Source organism: Solea senegalensis, linkage group LG3, assembly GCF_019176455.1.
Source record: "Solea senegalensis isolate Sse05_10M linkage group LG3, IFAPA_SoseM_1, whole genome shotgun sequence".
NCBI classification, from domain to species: domain Eukaryota; kingdom Metazoa; phylum Chordata; class Actinopteri; order Pleuronectiformes; family Soleidae; genus Solea; species Solea senegalensis.
Window position 1 is genome coordinate 16,950,911 of NC_058023.1, and position 20,531 is coordinate 16,971,441.

Here is a 20,531-nt window from a genome sequence, read left to right on the forward strand (position 1 = left end):
AAAACAAAAACAGAACTGACTGAAAAACTAAAAAAATGCTACCATTAGTTACACAACTACGTTGAAAAATGTAAGGTATTTTTGATATATTTATTTTACATCTGATATGTATATATAAACTTAGCACAAAGAGTAAGGAAATAATCAGCCAATGCTGGTGACCAGCATGAGGAGGAGGTGCCAGGCTGTTGTGTGTCTTGTTTCTTCAGACTTCAGTCATCCAATCTAATAAACAACACCAAACAAGACGCAATAGGAGAATAAGCTGTGCACATAGCTAATCTGTTTGAACAAAGAGCAACAAACCTCCATCACGAAACAGATGACTTCAGTATGAAATTATATTATGACCTTATTCTTGTTATTTGACAACTTTTTTCTTTAAAAAAATCAGCATCCATCAAAATCAAACTTTCATCTTTCTCACTTCACCACTTGGTATCACATTTGTTTATCTTGTCTTTACATTAAAGACTGTCAAAGTAACATCAGCTCCTGAATGTTGCAGCCCGTGGGTTCCTCTAAATAGTGATGCTGTTTTCTATACGGCTGGGCAGGAGGAAGAGGTACGGCAGTTCCACTCCTTCATTCTCACTGAGGATTTGCTGTTCAATTTTCACAAGCTCTGCTCTGAAGCTGTCGATCAGCTCCAGGGCCGGTGCCTCAGTAAAGTGCTCCTCCTTGTATTGGCCCAAAGGAATCTAGGAAGGAAACATTTTTATTAAAAATTAACACAAATTTACGTTAAAATCAATTCTATGTTTCTGAAAAAACTTAATATGTGCAATTCTTAAAAGGCCCAGGTCCAGGGGCCCTGAAACCCAAACCTCTGCCCTACCATCCCTACGACAGGTATATTATTCACCCGATATTGAAAGAGGTCCTAATCTCAATGGGTCTTTTATCTGGTTAAATAAAGGTTAAATAAATGAATACACTTTAATGTGGCCCTGAGGCCAAATAACACTATCCTACTATACCACAGTAATTATGTGATGTCTTTAAAGGGCCCCATAGACTAGGTTATGCACCCCTGGTGTCTTGGCAGGGCCCTCAGTCAACACACAAAGAATAAGTTGTGTGAAATGTATAATAGGGTCCCTGAAATTATATAATATTATTATCATCTTCATCATAGGCAGGTGTTGCTGGACAAAAAGCCCATTTAGATTTTTATAAAGAAAAATGCATACGCTGCTATTTTTTTGAACAGCCAATTATTCATTGTTCTTCATTTTCTGTAAAGTAGTTAAAAAATAAAATGGATAAATTTTTCCTTTTTTAGAATATAATGTGCAGTGTTCCCAATGCACCGAAATAAAAATTATTCTAAGGATTTTGTGCTTTATTCAAGTTTTTAAACACACTGCAATTCATGCTGGTGTGTCGGGCTGGGTCGGGTCGTAATTTTCAGGCCCGTTGAGAACTCTATTACCTAATCCCCATATTGTATGTTTTTGGACTATGGGAGGAAGTCAGAGAACCTGGAGAAAACCCACACACACACGGAGAACATGCAAACTCCATGCAGAAAAGCTGAACTAGGTCTTCTTGCTGCAAAGGCAAGAGTGCTAACCACTACACCAACTGTGTGGCCCTTAAATATTAACTTAATTTATGAATTTATTTGTACTAAAATAGACAGTACCATGTGGAAAATAGATATATTACAGCAGTATAGAGTAAATATATATACATATGTCTATATATATATATATATATATATATATATATATGTACTTTGTTCTTTGACACATAGCTGCGAGGAGGTGTGCTTTCAAACGTGTACGGTGATCTATGAGTGTTTTATTTTGAAAACCGGACGTCGATGTCCTTAAAAATCAGCTTGACTGCAGGCTTTTTACCGTAAATCCCTTAGTTTCCTGTGTGTTTTGGGGTTTGTGTGTGTTTTTGTTTTCGTTGCAGTGCGTTTGCCCCTGTCGGCCACCGTACTTTATTTCTTTAACTTTTTTAATGTTAAATGAATGGTATTTACGTGTGCTAGAAACAATAAACTACAAATATGGTCATAGTCTGCTATAACACAAACCTAACTAAACATATTCAAACCTCATTTTGACAATTTTTTAAATCAATATATATATATATATATATATATATATATATATACATAATATTTAGTGCATTTCACCAATTTATTCAATATAATAAAAATGATCATTATCATTGCAACAGCCTTTAGAACCAGGATAATTCACCACATATACCTTATCAACATATGACAATTTCATATGTTTCATGTCACAAAATTGATATAATATTGATATATTATGCAGCCCTAGCGTAAAGCGCTTTGTGTAGACAACAACTGGATTGCACAGCTAAGTAGGATTGGAATTCCATTTTCTTTGTACTTGTACAATAATAAAAGCATTTCATCACATATGATATTCATTTTAAAACAGCGTTTCTCACACATTTGTGTCATTGTGTTCATTATTAGACCGAATCTGCTCTCAGCTCATTATATGGAAAATTGTCCATCACCATGCAAACCAGAGAGAGGTGGACTTACAGCATCTGGTTGTACACGCCCCAGGTGCCACGAGATAGCCATCTGCAAACAGGACTGTCTGACATCAGGAAGTGTCTCCATGATCATCTCCATGGTAACAGCATCCTTGTCTGTTGGCGGCGGATGTCTCATGGTGCAGGGCGTGTTGGGGACCCACGCACACCAATCAAACTTAGAAACAAGATCAGACAGGAGAATATTTACGACAGAACAATCGAGTGTGAGACCAGTTTCACACAACACTAGCTATGTTTTAAAGTGCAAAATGTCTTCATTCTGAAAAGATTTGTTCCGATTGGAATTTACGGCTCCATCTTTTCAATTAAATGGTCCGATTGTGGTGTGTGAATACATGCATCCAGTGCTCTATTGGAATAGACTATGTGTCTGCTCGCTGCTCATTTTCCTCCTCTGTGCTTGGTCACAGGTTATACATGGTGGGAGTATACACCCTGAATACACAGATATTGCCTTGGCTAACCTGGACAAACATGGTGCATTCACATCCAGAGGAGATTTTGACTTTGTTTCAGTGCCTTTGGACACATTTTTATTGCAAGTAGTGGTCCTCAGAAGCACGGTGACTGTAGCCATACTGTCATTGCCCTGAGTTGTGTCTGTAGCATAGCTAAACCCCAGTACAGGTTTAGCTCAGAGACCACTTCATCTTAAGTTGTGCCACCCTTTCCCATCCACTGTCTAGGATTGTACTTTGGTTAAACCTAATTACGCAGCAACTCGTCTGGGACATTCTGAGTAATTACCTAGACACTGGCTTATACCAGAATGCATCCAAATCTTATTTAAGATTGAGTATGGGTCTGAAAAAGGTGATCAGGTGTAGGTCATCTGACTAACAGACAGTCATGAATTAATTGTGTCTTTACAGTAAAGCGTTAGCAAAAGCAATGTTATTTTGATTCCAAAAATTTGTTCTACTTCTAAAATATAAGTGAGGGTATTTAGCTGTGTGAGAATGTCATTTTTAGGAGACATGGTTGATTTCACAACATTAACAATAAGCAAAACCACTGGTAACAAGAAGAACCATTAACATTACAGTGTGCAAGTATGGCAGAATCAGCACCTGTCCATTGTTTGTGGCAGCATGCTGGACTGAGCTGGTGAAGATGGCCACTGCCAGCATAGTAGACAGCACCTCTCTGCTACTGAGATGACTGGGCAAACCTGAAATACAGTACACCCATCATCAACTGGACAATACTAATGACTAACAATGTGGCGGAAAGGGGAATTCCGGCATTTTTTTGACCTGGGCCCTACAGTATTTTTATAAATGTGGGTGTGTATTACAAAAAGTCCTTACAAAAAGTTTCATAAATGATCCAGTAGATCGCAGCTATATTTCAGCTGCGATGCATTCACAGCAGCTTTACAGTCCTTCTGAAAGTCTTTGGGATAAAATGACTCACCAAAGCTGGGGAGCTCAGTGAAGCCTTCCTGTGACAGCTCTCTAAACCAGGCTTGGAGCTCCAGGTCCTGCTCCACCTCCTTATCTGACTGGTAGTAGAGGTTAACCATACCCGAGACAAAACTAAAGGAGGAGTAACAATAATTGACAGTATATCACATATAAGTGCATTATAGCTGTTGTCTTAGTGACTCATGGTGACTCATGGTGATACACAGACCTGTGTATGGCATCCCACAGCATCAGACTGTAATCTCTGTAGAAATAGTTTGGAAGCTGGGACACTCCTCTGTCACTAAAGTCATGGCAGGGCTGAAGGGAGCGGTAGGTCAGCACCTTGTACTCTCTCTGAGCCAGAATCAACAAGCCGTCACCACCTGTGGACACAACCTACACACAAGCGGCATCATTACCACAACTATCATCATATTCCTGCTACCGATGCTATTCACATGTTTGGACGTGAGGTGCTTTTCTATTATACAGCGCCAGCATCTAACAATGTATGAGTGTAATTGTTCTCTGGAGTAGAATGAGGAAACGTTTATCAGAAAGTTAAAAATGTAATGCTGCAGGTCTGGAATAATGTCACTGATGCTGTTTCCGACTAGCACTCGGGGGTATTGTAAGGATCTGTCAGGTTCTGGGATATACTACTCAAGCTCTGTGGATTTAAATTGTGCTGTGAACTTTTACAGCTAGAAACCTGCATTGGTGTTGTCCATTTTAAGAATATTTTAAAAATGTAAATGTAAAAAATGTTTTTAGTCACACATTTAGTCACATGACTCTGAAAATGTTTCAGAGTCATGTGACTAAATGCAAAATATCAAATGATGTGAGATTTTGACTATAATAATCCCAGGCAAAGTATGTGCTGTCCACGTCACAATAAAATGCATTGTTATGCAACGAAATCCCACTCAAATGTGTTTCAGAGCTCCATACCTGTTTGAAGATGCCATCAGCGGAGATGAGCTGAGTGCGCCCCCTAGTATTGATCTCAAGGGTGTAGCGCTGATGAGGGGCCAGGAGCTGCAGCAGGACAACAAACACAATGAGTGTGTTAGCTACAGATGGGTTGAGACGAGATGAGATGAGATTCAACCCTACTGTACTCAAAAACAAGTTTCGGCTAAGGAAATGAGGTTTGCATCTCAAGTGCAACAAGCAGAAAGTGCAAGAATATGTATATACATGTACAGAAGTAGATTTAGTAGAGCATGATATGCAATGAGTATATATGGATGGGTGGATTTAGTGGGATGTTCTATGAATAAGTATAAATATAGAAAAACAAATATGAATGTAAAGGAGTGCTATAAAAACAGTTATATTGTACAGATTATTATATACAGATAAGGTGCAGTGAATACGCTATATTAATAGACATATGGATAAATGCTAATTTACAGAATATTTGATAGATTATGGACATATTTTACAGGTTGATAGCTTATTGAGTAGAGGAATGGGCTCAGCACACAGCCCTGTGGTACGCCTGTGTTGAGTGTGATCTCCTTGTCCATCCATCTGTGTGATGGAACTTGTCCTGAAGTACAGTGTCTGTCCCCACTGGCCACACTTTGATGTTTGTCACTGATGGCTTCACAGGTTGGATGAGTACTTGGGAATGAGGAACAACGAGAGGTGGTCTGACTGACCCAGGTGTGGGCGGGGAGATGTGGTATAGGCTCCTGTGATGTTTGAGTAAACATGATCCAAAGTTTTGTTTCCTCTTGTATGGCAGGAAACATGCTGGTGAAATTTAGGGAGCACTGTCTTTAAGTTGGAGTGAGTGAGAAAGTGAGACAGGCGCACCATCCATCTTCATTTAAAGCCAAAAAGGAGAATGAACTGCACTTAAATGTCATTTGGTCTTAGTAATGTATGTATTAATACCTTAATGATCCCGAATAACATTATTAAATGTTTAGTTAAATATTAATTAACATGAGTAAAGGCTTATTACATAATTTACTGATGTTAGTGTATCCTTATTGTAAAGTGTTTTTTTTCAAGATCAAAATTCAACAACTCACGACTCACCTCTTCAAGACTGCTTTTAATTTTTAATGGTTTTAACTTATTTGACTTTTGTTTTTCATTCTTGTGCTTTTAATACAAGGTGACTTTGAGTTCATGAAATGTGCTATATGAATAAATATCAGTCCACTTTTCCAGAGATAAATCAGTGGTTCTCAATTATTTTCTGTCATGCCCCCCCTAGAGGACAGACATTTTTTCACCCCCCCCCAAAATAAAAAATTGAAATACTATTGAGAACCTTTATTTATTCATCTGTATAAACCACAGTATGGGCAATCGCAGTAACTGCAGGGTGATACGTGTTTTCACGTGAGAGTCTCCAAACACCACAAAAGTCTCCTGTCGCTAGTCACTGTTGACAAAAAAAGTCGCTAGGAGGAGTTGGAAGGAGGGAAAAAAGCAAGTTAATAACCACCATTGTCAACCTTGTTTGATCTGTTATGTCTGACTCACTCAAAGAAAGTTTGGATCTGTTGAACATGCTTCAAAGTGGGATAAGGTGATCCTGCCTACTGTCACATGACTAAAATTCACATGACTTAAAAAATAAAATTCCTCAAGTAAATGCAGGTTCAATTCTCTCTGCATTGGAACCAAATGAATGCCCCAAAATAACTAAATAAAATGGTGTACCTTATATATAGGGTGTACAGCGGGAAGCTGTCTCAGAGTAGTCAAACAAAACACCTCCACCACCAGGTGAGTCCTGAGCAGGTGAGACAGCAACTGGAACACCTGAAACTCAGCGTGACGCACCCACATCTTAGCCAACAGCCAGCTGAGGGACGGGTCTCTGGGTAGGAATATTGGCGTGTTCAGGCCCGGAGTCTGCTCCAGCTGTGGACCACAAGCACAAACGGTCTCTAAGTCTTTTGTTTTGGGTAATATATACAGTATAGTATATATAGTATATATTTTCACATTCCCAATAAGATCATTCGCTCTCTCATCCGCCTCTTCCTCACATATACAGTACTTCAGAGACTGGTATAGCCAAATTAGTTTCAGATGGAGTGAGAGATAAGGTCACTCTAAATATTATTGTTATTATTTATTTTTTAAATTTTTGTTGTTGTTATTTGTTTCATTTTCTATGTAGCCAAAATTGCTCAGCTCCACCCAGATGTCAGTATGAACAGTGGAACAGTATTTCTCCAACAGAGGAAGCGTGCGCACCACTGGTACCACAGTTTGAGAACCATGGGATTAATCAATTATGAAAACAGTTGACGATTTATGATCAGTTGATGAATTATTCATTGCAGTTCTGGACCTTTTTTTCTTCATTTGTTTGCTTGCTTTTGTTTTCTATCTTTATATTATATTATTTACAATGAATTAATCTCAGATCGTTATATCATTTTAAATTATATATTCTCAAGATCATGTGAATAATCTCAAATGTTTAACCAGTCCCAGGTTTTTTGCTTGATTACTGCTGTTGCAATGAAACAATTTCATTTCTCAATGGCTGCACATTTGGAGTTCATTCAGTGTTTCAGTACAAGTCTATGAGTTGTAGATGGGTGATATGGTGGATTTACCTGTATAGCAATAGGTATGAGTCCTTTATCTGGATGTTGGTAGAGTAGACAGAGAGGAGCAGCGATGTACTGAGGTTTACCCTTGATGATGTTGCTGGGAATCCCATCCATGATGGCGTAGTCTAACAAGAAGATGTTACCCTTCTGGATATGAAACAATAATTATTATTATTTAAAAAATGTGTTTACTGTCTTTATTCAGCCTACTTCAATTTCTCATGGACTTGTTTGAACAAATTTGTGTTTTTATCCTTTTCCAACAGTAACAAAATGGAAATGTTTCATGTTTACATGGATCAGTCACGAGTACCAAACCAGGAAGTCATGATCGGATTGACGGTTTTTATGAACATCGATCTGATTGACGATCAGCATATACCAGCCATCTCGTTTGGGACGAAATTGTGTTTATGGATTGTCATGTTGACAGGACATATTTTTATTCCTATTACAGTGTTCGCTCAAAATAAAAGAAGATCTAGTAGACTTAGTCAGTGCTGACTATGTGTCAGTACATCAGACAAAAGAAAAGTAACTTTATATATATATATATATATATATATATATACATACATATATACATATGTACAGTATAAATATACTCCAACTATGTTCTCCACCTTGAGTTCTTTGTCCAGGTTGGTCCTGGGAGGCATGGAGCTCTGCACCATGTCTGATGTCACAGGGAAGTTCTCTGGCAGCTTATTGCACTTCTGGATCATCCTTGGGTTGGAGCCATTCAAACACTGGTAGCCAAAGAACCAGTCCTCCTTCCAGTGCTCCATACAGTACTCTGAAAAAACAGACAAATACTATATGAGTCATGCTTGTTATTAAAGTCTAACTAAACCCCTAGGCCACCTTTTTTCAGATGTAAACCAGTGTTCATGTATGGTGGCCCTGAGAGGTCAGGGCGCTGCAAATATCACAACACAACACATTAAGAAAAAAGTGCTGCAAATATCACAACACAACGGAAGTGTTTCCAGGGGACACTTGAAAGTGATGCACACCCGACTCCACCATGGATGTATTATAAGAACTGGAGAGAACACCGCCCCGTTGGCTCCATTCCTATGGAGTTGCTCACCCAGCGCATATGCCAAAAAAGTTTCTGACTTCCGGGTTTATTTCCGGGTTGTGCAGCCCTTTGAGTAAGCGCATTTCTCCTAAAGTTTTCATATCATATGGTTCACTGACAGTAGCGCTGCTCCACAGACGACACATGACTGCACTTTGGTGTGCTCGTACACAGCTGTGACATCACTCTGGGAAATAAGATTTTTCTGGGCTTTTTATGCCCTATAGGAATGTTTTACAAATATGAAACTCCATGAGTTAAAAATATAGAATATTAAAATCTATAAAAGCTTTTGTCCATGGCTCTTTTACTATTGTGGTCAATGGGAAAATTGCTTTTGTTGTATTTTTTGTTGCAGTACCACGAGTGTCCACCATGACAAAATTGTCTTCAAGGCAGAGGAGCCGGTGTTCTAGCCAGTTCTTATACCTGCAGGGATCTCTCTGCAGTAAACAACTGCCGCCATGGTTGTCATGTTGTGGCCATTGAAACGATCCTGAACAGGTGGACAAGCAGGATTAGGACATCCGGTTTTCAAAATAAGATAATAAATGAAGAATTTGTGATATCCAGGTGCTATGACAATACACTGCAACATAATTTCTGGGCATTGTTTCAATGCATTAACCATGGCTGTATCTAGTAATACTATTTGTTGATCCAGGTGCAACTTTTCACAGTGTAATATCAACTATTGCAATTATGCAATTTGCGATAAAAATCGGGGTTTCTACTGCCTCTCTCTGGTCAAACACCAGCAACTGTATTCAAATGTTGCCACTTGCTTTCTTTCTTCAACCCATTGTCTAATCAGTTTCACAAACGTGGTGCTCATCACCTAGAGGTGTATATGCTAAAGCTCTACCCAGTGTTTAGACACAAAAGCTACACACATGCATAAGTTGACCTGTGATAAAAATAAAAGGCTCCCTCACTTTCCTCATTTCCTTCCTTCTCTTTCTTACTTCTGTGTTTCTCCTTTCCCTCAGTTTCTCACATCTCTCACATCTCCATTACTGTTGTAATAATACATAATATCAGCCATATGTTGACTGACATGGTTGTTTATGGTGGTTTGTTTTCCTTGTTTATGTTTTTAATCCAGTGAATCACTTTGAGTTTCATTGCCTTGCATGAAAAGTGCTGTATTACTCACCCAACCTGTCACGCTCAATACACATGTGCAATTACACTGTGCAATAATTGTGTCACTGCACTTCTACTCTGGTCACTTCCTCCACTATTAGGTGTACATTGCAGTACATGCAAACATATTAAAAAAAGTTTAGATATTTTAAACACTTTTTTTTTTTACACTTTTAGCGTTGTTATTGCATTTCCATTTAATTAAACAACAGTTTAAGTTATTAAAGAAACAATTCATTATGAATTATTTGGCACTGTGCTGTAATAAGCAACCCTATGGGGGAAAGGCATGATAGATTCCAGGAGAACACGGCAGAGTTTTGGATATGGAATATATCAGTTCCTCAAAGACAAAAACATAATAAAAACAAGGTTTATATAGGATTAATAGAAACATAGTTGGTGTCGTTTTCCATTTCCCATAACACTGCAATTAGTTTTAATGTTATAATGACAAGCATTTCACCGAGAGCAGTTTGATATTCTGAAGGTTGTTCAAGCAGCACTTACTCACCAGCTAATGGACTTTTGAGCTTCCAGAAGATCCGTTTAAAATCGTCCAGGTCAGTCCAGGACTTTCCAAAGGTAATGACAAACTTCTTCAGGGACAACTCCAGCAATCTGGTTGAAGGAAAAGTGCACCTGTGTTTCTGTGATACAGATCTGATTATATACTGAGATACTGTGAGAACTGTGACACCATAAAGTCAGCCGTCACAAGTTTTCAGTGGTGTGCACAGACATTTGGGAGGGCAGGGGCAGAAGGGAAGGGCACCTACTGCACGATACATTTCTAAATGTCACAAGGGTATTGGAAGCCCGGTGAGGCAGGTACCACTAGTATATCATTTCCCACATTCTCACTCATCTGTATATACCTTTACAGGGACATCCTTTATAGCACAGCATCACTTTCTATCTCAGATGGACATATTCTATACAGCACTGAATATTATTTCCTGTAAGGACAGCCTTTGGGACACTGTTATGTAGGAAAAACAAGTTACAAGGCCATCTTATAGGGGTGCTGCATCACTTTTCTCCACTAGAAAGGCACAGATTAGGGGTGGAACAGTTCATTAAAAAAATCTGTCCTGTTCGGTACGCTTGTCATGGTTCGCGGCACATGTGTACCGTTCAGTTTATGACGCGCAACGTAGCATAAGCCATGCGTCAGTAACCCAGTGAAGTTTTTTTTTTTCCATTTGCCACGAGGAGGCGTGTACTGTTAAGTGATGCAGGTCAGTTGCAAAAATGTCAAGGGAATACAGGAGCCCCAGAGTTGGAGGATGCACCAGCAGCGTTGTTTTGTTCTGATGTGTGGGAGCATTTCAGGTTTATGGTGGTGGACAAAACAGTAACTGTATACAAGCACTGCACAACACGCGTTACTTATGCTAGCAACAACACTTCAAATATGGTACTGCATCTGTGGAGACATCACAAGCAGTGACAGAATGGAATGATGGAAACTAGAATAAATATATAAACATGTAAATGCAGCAATGTCTCTCCTCTTACTGTTTCAAAATCTCTGGATTCTTACAGTGATGTGCTTAACCCCTCATCAAGCTGCCTCATTATTTCAGTTTTTGCATGATTGCATGACATGTCCTTAAAAATATCTGATAAAAAAATAATAATTGTGAACCGTTCCACCCCTAGCACAAATAATATATTTTTTTACATTTATATTTTGAGACCACAAATTAATGGTAGCCATTATGGCACTTTTTCATGTTTTTTACCACTTTAGATGGTATTTTGGTGTGCATCTTGTGACTCAAGAGGGCACATTAGCATGCAGCGATATTCTCCATTAGGGCATTAGGGGGGAAATTGCTTCCTTGCCCCACCTGTGCACACCACTGCAAGTTTGTTATGTGGTTGTTTGTCCAGAAAAAAATCATATATACAGATGACCTTCTAAATATTGACCGTGACAGGATCTCTAGTCCTCATGGAGACCAAAACCTGGTCCTATTGAGGCAGAACCCAATTGGTGACAGTTAAGTTTAGGGATAATGCTTAATTTAGGCTGTCAAAATGAATGTAAGTCAATGCAGAGTCCTTGAAAGGATTACTGGACTGCTGCTTGTGGGGACCTAAATCTGTTCACACAGTGGGACCTGTCTTCCTTATGGGTACAAAAAGCAAGTCCCCATATTTATTAGACTATTATTATCAGGTTATGTTGTTGCCATTATAGGTATGTATGGTTAGGATTCGGGTTGGGCCAGTAGTCAGAGTTAAGTCTCTGGGAGATTCATGGAATGTCCTCTGAAATAATGAAAGCCAGAATATGTGTGAGGACCAAAAACATTACAGGACATTTAGGCTGGTCCTCCCATTCTATTACCCCAAGCACACTGTGAGGGCTAGACTTGGTTTTAGGGTTAGAATTGGGTTTAGGTTAACGGTTAGGAATTTGGTAGTGATGTGAAGGGGCTAGGGTAAGTTTTGGCTTTTGCATTCGTGTTGAATATTCAGGGCCACCATACTAGGAAATGCATTATCTCCATAAGTGTCCTCACAATAAATGTCGTGCAAGTGTGTGTGTGTATCTCTGTGTGTATGTCACCTACGCATATTGCAAGGAATGTTCAAAGTCACTCCTCTTTTCATTTTCAAAGCGTGCGTCTTGTGGTAAATCTGCTTCTGTTTTAGCGTCAACACATCTGGGGATCCCTGGAGCCCAAGTTATCCATCTGACACACAAATATAATAAAATAATATTAACACATAAATCTTAAGAAGCCTCTACTGTGGAAACTGTGATATTCTTGTTGTCACCGGTAAATGTTCCGTCTCTGCTGTAGCTCTGTCTTCCTGTGTGAAAGTAGCTGTGGTAAGGAGTCGTCCTTCAGTGTCTTAGCTGTGAAAACAGGAATATGTACTTTTAACAACAGTTCAGACCAGATCAGTGATCAGTGGCCCAATGCTTTAAGTCACATTTGTTAAACTTAAGGCCTGAGGACACATCCTGCCATAGTATTAGGCTATTCCATAGATACATTTGATCTTCGATGTGTTTCTTTATTTATTCTATGAGCTTTCTTTGTTCTTTAATAAATTATCTTATCTAGATTATAACATAAAATTTGTTTTTTTAACAAACTTATCACATACACACATTTGCACTTTTAAGTGCAAACCATTGACTTGATTAATTAATTAACTCATTATTCTTCAACCACATTATCCTCCAAATGAGGGTCGCAAGGGGTGCTGGTGCCAATCCCAGCTGACATAGGGTACACAAGTCCATGTTTTTTGGACTGTGTGAGGAAACCAGGAATACTGGAGAAAACCCACACAGACATGGGGAGAATATGCAAACTCCATAGAGAAGGGCTAACAAACCCATTTCCTCCACTAACTGAGCACTCATTGATTTACTCACATTTAATTGTACAATAATTAACTACAACATCAGGAAAAAATAGTGCTACAGTTTGTGCCTGTCTAATAATATTAATACATTCAGAGAGACAGTCCTATATATCCGTTCTTTGCGCCTGGACATCAGTCACCGGGGCCCCCTTCTGGAGCCAGGCCTGGTGGTGGGTCATGATGGCAAGCCAGATGGGGCTGCACCCAAATGGCACAGCCAGGCACAGCATGAAGAGGCAATGTGGGTCCCCCTTCAATTGGGCTCCCCACCTGTAGGAGGGGCCAAGGTGGTTGGGTTTGGTGTGAGTTGGGTGGTGGCCCAAGGCGGGGGGCCTTGGCAGTCCAACCCTCGACTGCAAAAGCTGGCTCTAGGAATGTGGACCCTCACCTCTCTGGTGGAAAGGAGCCTAAGCTGGTGCTCGAGGTTGAAAGGTTCCATCTAGATATAGGTGGGCTCGCTTCAACACACAGCTTGGCTTCTGGTACCAGTCTCTTCGAGAGGAGAGGGGTTGGACTATCTTCCATTCTGGAGTTGGCCCTGGTGAGAGGCGGCGAGCAGAGGTCTGGGCATACTTATTGCCCCCCGGCTCGGGGCCTGTACATAGGGGTTCACCCCGGTGGACGAGAGGGTAGCCTCCGTTACGTGTTGGTGGACGACTTCGTAGTCATATCATCTGACCTGTGGCCGGATGTTTTGGACACTACAGTACGGTGTAGGGAGGGGCGGAGCTGTCAACTGATCACCACCTGGTGGCGAGTTGGCTCCAATGGCCGACCCAAACATATTGTAAGGGTCTGCTGGGAACATCTGTTGGAGTTCCCTGTCAGAAAGAGAAAGACCTCCTGCAGAGCTTTGACCTCGTCCCAAGGCAGGCAAGAGACTGAATGGGCCATTTTTCATGTCTCCATTGTTAAGGTGGCTGACTGGAGCTGTTGCTGTAAGGTGGTCAGTTCCTGTCATGGCCGTAACCCAGAACCCGTTGGTGTACTCCGGTGATATGGGATACCATCATGCTGAAGGAGTCTTATTGGGCCTACTGGCCTGTAGGACTCCGGGGGCAGCTGAAAGGGTACCGGTAGGCCAAGCAGAATGCAGCCCCTTAAAGGTCGGGTTGGGGATCCTGGAAAAACTGTTTGAGCAGGCTATATTTTGAATTCAAAAGTCCAAGCCCCTTTCTTCAGACTGCGCCTCCACAGCAAAGGAATGCACAATGAACACAGATTGACGATCGCTGTGCAGCATTGGTAACTTTCGGTACTTTTTGGTGAGACTCACTTTTTTGGATACTTGTTCAAATGACAAGGTGATGCCAAAAAACTCCTCTCAGAAGATCACAAAGCCATAAAGTGAACCTACCTGAACCTACAGAGCCACCATGTCATCACTAGCTTTGAAAGCGCTTTGCGTCATGTGCATCTGCGCCAACAGACAGACGCGACAAATAGACTGCTGCCGTTGTTGCGGGCGAGTGCACATGCAGTTATAAAACAAATCAACTTTGAAATACACCAACTCTGATATGTTCACATACTCGTGTTCATATGCAAACTGTTGCTGGCAAAGTTTGCATTCCACTTTTTTCCCACCATCTATTTTTGTGAAATGCTGCCACACTGCCGATGTCTTTGACAAGGGGGTGTTCTCTGAAGACACGCTGTTACCTGTGAAACAGGGTTACTTTCCTCCTGATGAAATTGAATTAACCATAGACTGTATGAAATTAACACGGCAAAAAAATCAACCAATCAGAATGTCAGTCGAGCCAGAATGGTGTCAGAGCTTGGTCCGCCCTGCTGGCTGTAAGTCAGATCCGTTTCCAGTGAGGGTTAGATTCTGCCAGGGCTGCCCTTTGTCACTGATTCTGTTTTATGGACAGAATTTCTAGACACAGCCAGTTGTTGAGGGGGTCCAATGAATGGTAGACTTAGAATTGGGTCTCTGCTTTTTACAGATGTTGTGGTCCTGTTTGCTTCATCAGGCCCTGAGCTTTAACTCTGACTGGAGCAGTTCACAGCCAGGTGTGAAGCGACTGGGATGATCAGCACCTCCAAATCCGAGACCATGGTCCTAAGCAAGAAAAGGGTGGAGTGCCATCTCCTTGTCGGAAGTGAGATCCTGCCCCAAGTGGAGGAGTTCATGTATCTCAGAGTCTTGTTCACTAGTGGGGGAAGAATGGAGCAGGAGATCGACAGGCAGATCAGTGCAGTGACTGAAGTAAAGTGGGCTCTGCATTGGTCTGTCATGGTGGTGAAGGACCTGAACCGAAAGGCATGCCTCACTGGGAGGAGGCCCTCTGGATTTCCCTGGAAGAGATGGACAAAGTGGCCGGGGAGAGGGAAGCCTGGCCTTCTCTACTCAAACTGCTGCCTCTGTGACCCAACCTCGGATAAGTGGTAGAAGATGGATGGATGAATAGATTAAACCTTATTGATCCCACAGTGGGGAAATTCACTTTTAAAGCAGGTCACAAAAATGGTATAAATTAGCTTTCCTCTCACTGAGGTTTCTACATATGTGTACTCATATTAGCAAAAACCCACTGTGAATGACAGGAGTGTGTAGCTTCCTACCTTTTCCCTCTCTTATCTCCACTTTGACATCTCCTACAAACCATCGGTAACAGGGGAAAGTCAGTTTGTCTCCACCTGGAGTCTCCACTGTGACATAGCAACAGAACCAGTTGTCTTCCACCCAGTACCTTTCTTTCTCCAGTCTGACCAGTAGCAATGAGCCTACAGGGGACGAAGCGGCCACCTTGTACTGGTCCACCTGGTGGATGAAGACAGAAAGATGTGATTGTAGAAAGATTTGGAAGTACAATCAACCTTGTGTGTCTTTCATGGAAACACAGATACAGTACCCCCAAGTTAGGATTTCCTTATACTACTTATTTTTCCATCAACATCACTTCTGTCATATTTATTTCATAGTAAATCAGTCATATAGTACAGTTTTATTTCGTTGCTACACTGTTTGTGTGCACGAAACACCATCTAATGATACACTTACGGCTCCACGACAGAAGTCCAGTCCAGGGTTGTCCAGCAGAGTGCGCTCACTCTCCCCTTTCTCTCCCACCAGAGTCACAAAGATGTAGTTGTTGGTACCAGAGTACTCAGACACACCAGTTGCTACTGTAACAGTGTAGACCTCCATCTGACACAGAGAGAGAGAGTGAGAGAGAGAGAGAGAGCCTCTTAACTGCCAATAATATTATTGCATACGACAAACTTTATTTTACATCACTGCAAGTCCTGGTAACTCAGGTGTTCCTGAATAAAAAAACACTTGACTGAGTTTAACAGGGTTGATGTTTAACAAGGATCTTTGCACAAGGTGACCGGTGGCCAGGAACAATGGCTCACAGGGCAGTGTCATGCATGCGGGGGGCCCTGATGGACCAAAATGCTGCGTGCTGCCCTCTATAGTTACAAGACGCATATTAAACCCTCTATAGTGGTAAAACATGAGGAAGTGTCTTAACATGTGCCTTAACATGTGGCCTCTGCCCTTCCAAATGTCTGTGCACACCACTGTCACATGATTACATGTGGCAGCCTGTGATCAATAAAACTCTGGTCTGAACTAAATGCTGCAATTGCAAGACTAAATGTAGAAGCAGCAACAGCTCAGCAAGACCTAACATTGTGTAAACAACTTGTAATAGTTTATAATGTCCTCAAGCAGAACGTCTGTCATACTATGTGAGGTTGGTGAGAGTGAAGTCAATTAAAGTCCATTTTATTCATACAGCGTAATAAAAATAATAGTGCTTTACAGTCTGGAGTGAGTCATAGGCAGATGTGGCGGAGACAATCCAGTAATTTTCCAAAATAAAACATTGTTCAGAATCAGATAATAAATAAAACAGAAATAATATAAGTTATGTATTCTTTCTGTGCGGCCCGGTACCAATTGACCCACGGACTGGTACCGGTCTACGGCCCAGGGGGTTGGAGACCACTGCTTTAGATGACATCACCATCATTTGATTCACACTTCAGTTACCAGACTCCTCTCCTGTTGAACCAGCTCCCAGTGTCGGTTTGGGAGGTGGACACCCTCTCTGTAAAGTAAGACTTAAAACCTTCCTTTTGAGTTTATAGCTTACAACAACTGTTATATGGGAACATGGGATTCCAAGATGGCTGCCACTGGAACAAACACTGCTTCTTTACTGTAATATCACAGTGAGTCAGTCGCACACACAGTAGTGTTAACTTTCTATATGCGTGGAGATGTTTGTCCTCTACAACGATGTGAACTTGGAGGATTACATTTCAGCCATCCTTGGTCATCTTATGACCTATAACCTATAATCTGAATTCTGCCCATACTGCCTTGTATTATTCATCTTAATTTGACTGTATTTATTTCTGTATGTGCATGGCACGAATCATTTGAATATTATATTTCAACCGTTGATCAACATACAAACAAACCACACTGATGCAAATATAATGTACCTGACTAAAGCCTGCATCATAAAACTTCATGTGACTGTTGATGCCTTATCCATTATTTATGTGACAATAAAGTAACAGCTATGCAATTCATTTTAAGACATACCCTAAAAACAAATATAAATACATTTGGAATTTCCTGTGTAACGAATGACCCTGAACTAAAAATGTCCCACTAAGAAACTTGGAGCAACCTCACCAAACCATGGGATTCACACTGCCACGTATACATATAATACCTTTTCATTCTTAACTGTAGTTGCTACTCCGTTTGTGTGGCCTTAATACCATGTCGAGCATTGTTATTTACTGGTGTTGCTAACACTGGCTAACAATGGTGCATTTGCATTCATGTTTTCTCTCCATTTGAATGGAATCAACTCAGGGTTGATATCACACCCAGTTTCGCCTTTCAGGTTCCAATGTAAATGCAATACAGCGTGAAAAACACACTCACTCTCAGTAAAAACATGACTGCCAATGTTTGTCCAGCTGAGGTCACAAAATAACTTGAACTAGATCACTAGAATTCAGTCCTGAGCAACACTGGAGGTGTGATTGTCTATCCGTGTTACATTTTAGGAGGGAAAAGTCAACACCATCTCTTCTTATGTTCTTTATTCACATCTGTTCATAGCCACAGTCCTTAACTCACATGCAGAAAAAAAACATCTCACAACACCTCACTGGCCCAAGAGGCTCAGGTGACCTTCACTGAACAGACAACTTGAAAAAAAGAAGCACAGAATAATAATACATGAGAACACACAACCTGACAGACTAAAACTCATGGCTCTTTCAAGTTGAAGGTTGTGGGTTCACTTTGCTTGAGTTTATTGTGAAATACTCGCAAGACCGATGTATGCGAGGTTTCATACTGATATTTATTACAACGCTATTACACGCACTGCACACACAACCAAGTGTTAATCATTAATCATAATAGCTTCCCACTCTCCTGGTCTTTTTCCCACGTTTGTGTCATGAGATGAGGAAATACGGTCATCTCCGGTTTCCACTAAAAGTACAAGCTGTAGCGAGGGTCAGAATATCCACTCACTGAGCACATTCCAAGACTTCACACTCCACATGTCTCTACACATAGTAAGCTGCTACTAAGTTTCATTACTGGAATTCACTTACTTTATTTTAAAGGGATAGTTAATGTTTTTTAAGAATGGTTGTATGAGGTACAGACACATCATCGCTGACAGCACTGTGTTTATGCACCCCCTGCCTCACCTAGGATTACTGTCACTCAGTGTGTTACATGCATGTTAGTCGGCCTAAGGCAATTATTCGATTTTCATGTGAACATGTGAGTCCAAATAAAATTGAGCTCGTCTTAATTTTTGGCCTCAAAAATCACTGCTTCCTTAAGCCCTTAATTCCTTAAGATATGTTCAATGCTTTTGCTGCATCAACAGTTAGGGAGTGGCCTCACCCCTAGTTCACTGCATTCCAGGTGAAAAATTGGAGACATAAACATGTCTTGAGCTAGCTATTGTTAGTAATGGATGCTCTTTACTCCTCTGGAAATTAACATTGACATGTTTTATATGTCAGGTAATGAGTTGGAATAAAGTTGACTAAAAAGTTCGGAACACAGATGTGGGTGATAATTTATACTTTATGCTTGATAAACAGTCAAATCTGATCAAAAAGGCAGCATCCTTACTCAACTTTGATATATACCAGTGATGATCTATCAACACATGTGACTAACTGTTAACTTAAGTCAGAATAAGTCATTTTATATTCAGTTTTACTCCGAAATAAGGTAAACCTTCAAGAAAATAAGGTCTTATTGACTCCAAATGGAATAAAGAAATGTTGTTAATGTGTTTGAGGGTTCCACTTTCTATTTTTTAAATGATAGTCAAACCAGACAGGACAATCAGGAGGACATTGCCAGGGCTAAACAGGGTAGCAACAGAAATTAAACAATACTATGTTTACGCCAGATATGACAGAAGTGCTATTAACGGTAAAAGTAGCGGTGTTTGTACAGTGGCAGTCATCTTGGAATCCTGTGTTGGGGTTGTGGTTGTTCAAAGGTTTTCGTTTGTCTCTTTTGAGCCTTTACATTAGGAATATTTTAATTTAGCATTGTAACAAACAATCCAGAGAAATGAATCCTGTAAGAAGATAAACAATGGTACTGTAAACAGTCCTCACCTTTTACAGCCGAGTATCCGTTTGTGCCTCCTCTGCTCCTCTTGATCTCCTCAGGCTGTTTCAAGTCCTCACAGATTTCTGCTTGTGTGTCTGCACAGTTCACCAAGTGTGTTTCTTACTCCCCCTCTCTCTACACTACACACTGTCTTCCTCACACTCCCTCTATTGAGTCCTTTGTAAAGTCACACACTCACACACTCACACACACAGTCTGTTTTCCATGACTTCAGAAGACATTACTTACATTAATTTCCTGGAGACTTACTCCATACTCCTTAACCATAACTACTACTGGCCTAACCCACACCTTAACCTAACCATACAACATATCTTCACCTTAAAATGTGATCATTTAGTTCCTCAGAAATGAGGTTTGCCTCATTAGAACCAGATTTTTGGTCTCCGTGAGGACTACTGGTCCTGACAAGGTCAGTGTTTATGACAGAGAAGGTCCTAAAGAGGTAACAAATACAAGAACAAACACACACACACACACACAGATAAAGTTGCAAAAAGGGAAGTTGGGTAATTATCTCCACAGTGTCAGGTAACAGCCACATTAGACAGCAGCAGCTGTAAAAAGTAAAACATAGAATAAAAGCAAAGCATTAGTGAGTTTACGAAATACTTCACGTTTAAGGGGAAATTGTTTGATAGAAGTAGACACTTAACAGGCCAGTAGAATTCCTGTAAACTTCACCTTACCTC

The 20,531-nt window shown here is 40.6% G+C and overlaps 1 protein-coding gene across 1 annotated transcript; it reads right to left on the bottom strand.

The window, feature by feature from the left end:
- Positions 1 to 76: 76 nt before the first annotated feature.
- alox12 (arachidonate 12-lipoxygenase) lies at positions 77 to 19,982 on the bottom strand. Its single transcript, XM_044021773.1, has 15 exons — positions 19,824 to 19,982; positions 16,192 to 16,338; positions 15,753 to 15,951; positions 12,582 to 12,663; positions 12,374 to 12,496; positions 10,303 to 10,409; positions 8,182 to 8,354; positions 7,562 to 7,705; positions 6,651 to 6,854; positions 4,917 to 5,003; positions 4,189 to 4,358; positions 3,970 to 4,091; positions 3,624 to 3,724; positions 2,537 to 2,707; positions 77 to 701 (listed from the first exon to the last, which is right to left on the bottom strand). The coding sequence occupies exons 2-15, from the start codon at positions 16,336 to 16,338 to the stop codon at positions 522 to 524; spliced, it is 2,010 nt and encodes a 669-aa protein (XP_043877708.1). The 5' UTR covers positions 19,824 to 19,982; the 3' UTR covers positions 77 to 521.
- Positions 19,983 to 20,531: the final 549 nt, after the last annotated feature.

Bases quoted from the DNA above. Each gene is read 5' to 3' on its own strand.
- alox12 (XM_044021773.1), bottom strand. From the start codon at position 16,338: ATGGAGGTCTACACTGTTACAGTAGCAACTGGTGTGTCTGAGTACTCT. The intron at 7,706-8,181 runs GTGGAGAACATA...TTTCATATCCAG, and splicing joins ACCTGGACAAAGAACTCAAG to AAGGGTAACATCTTCTTGTT. The intron at 5,004-6,650 runs GTACACCATTTT...GTCCTGCTGCAG, and splicing joins CTGTACACCCTATATATAAG to CTCCTGGCCCCTCATCAGCG.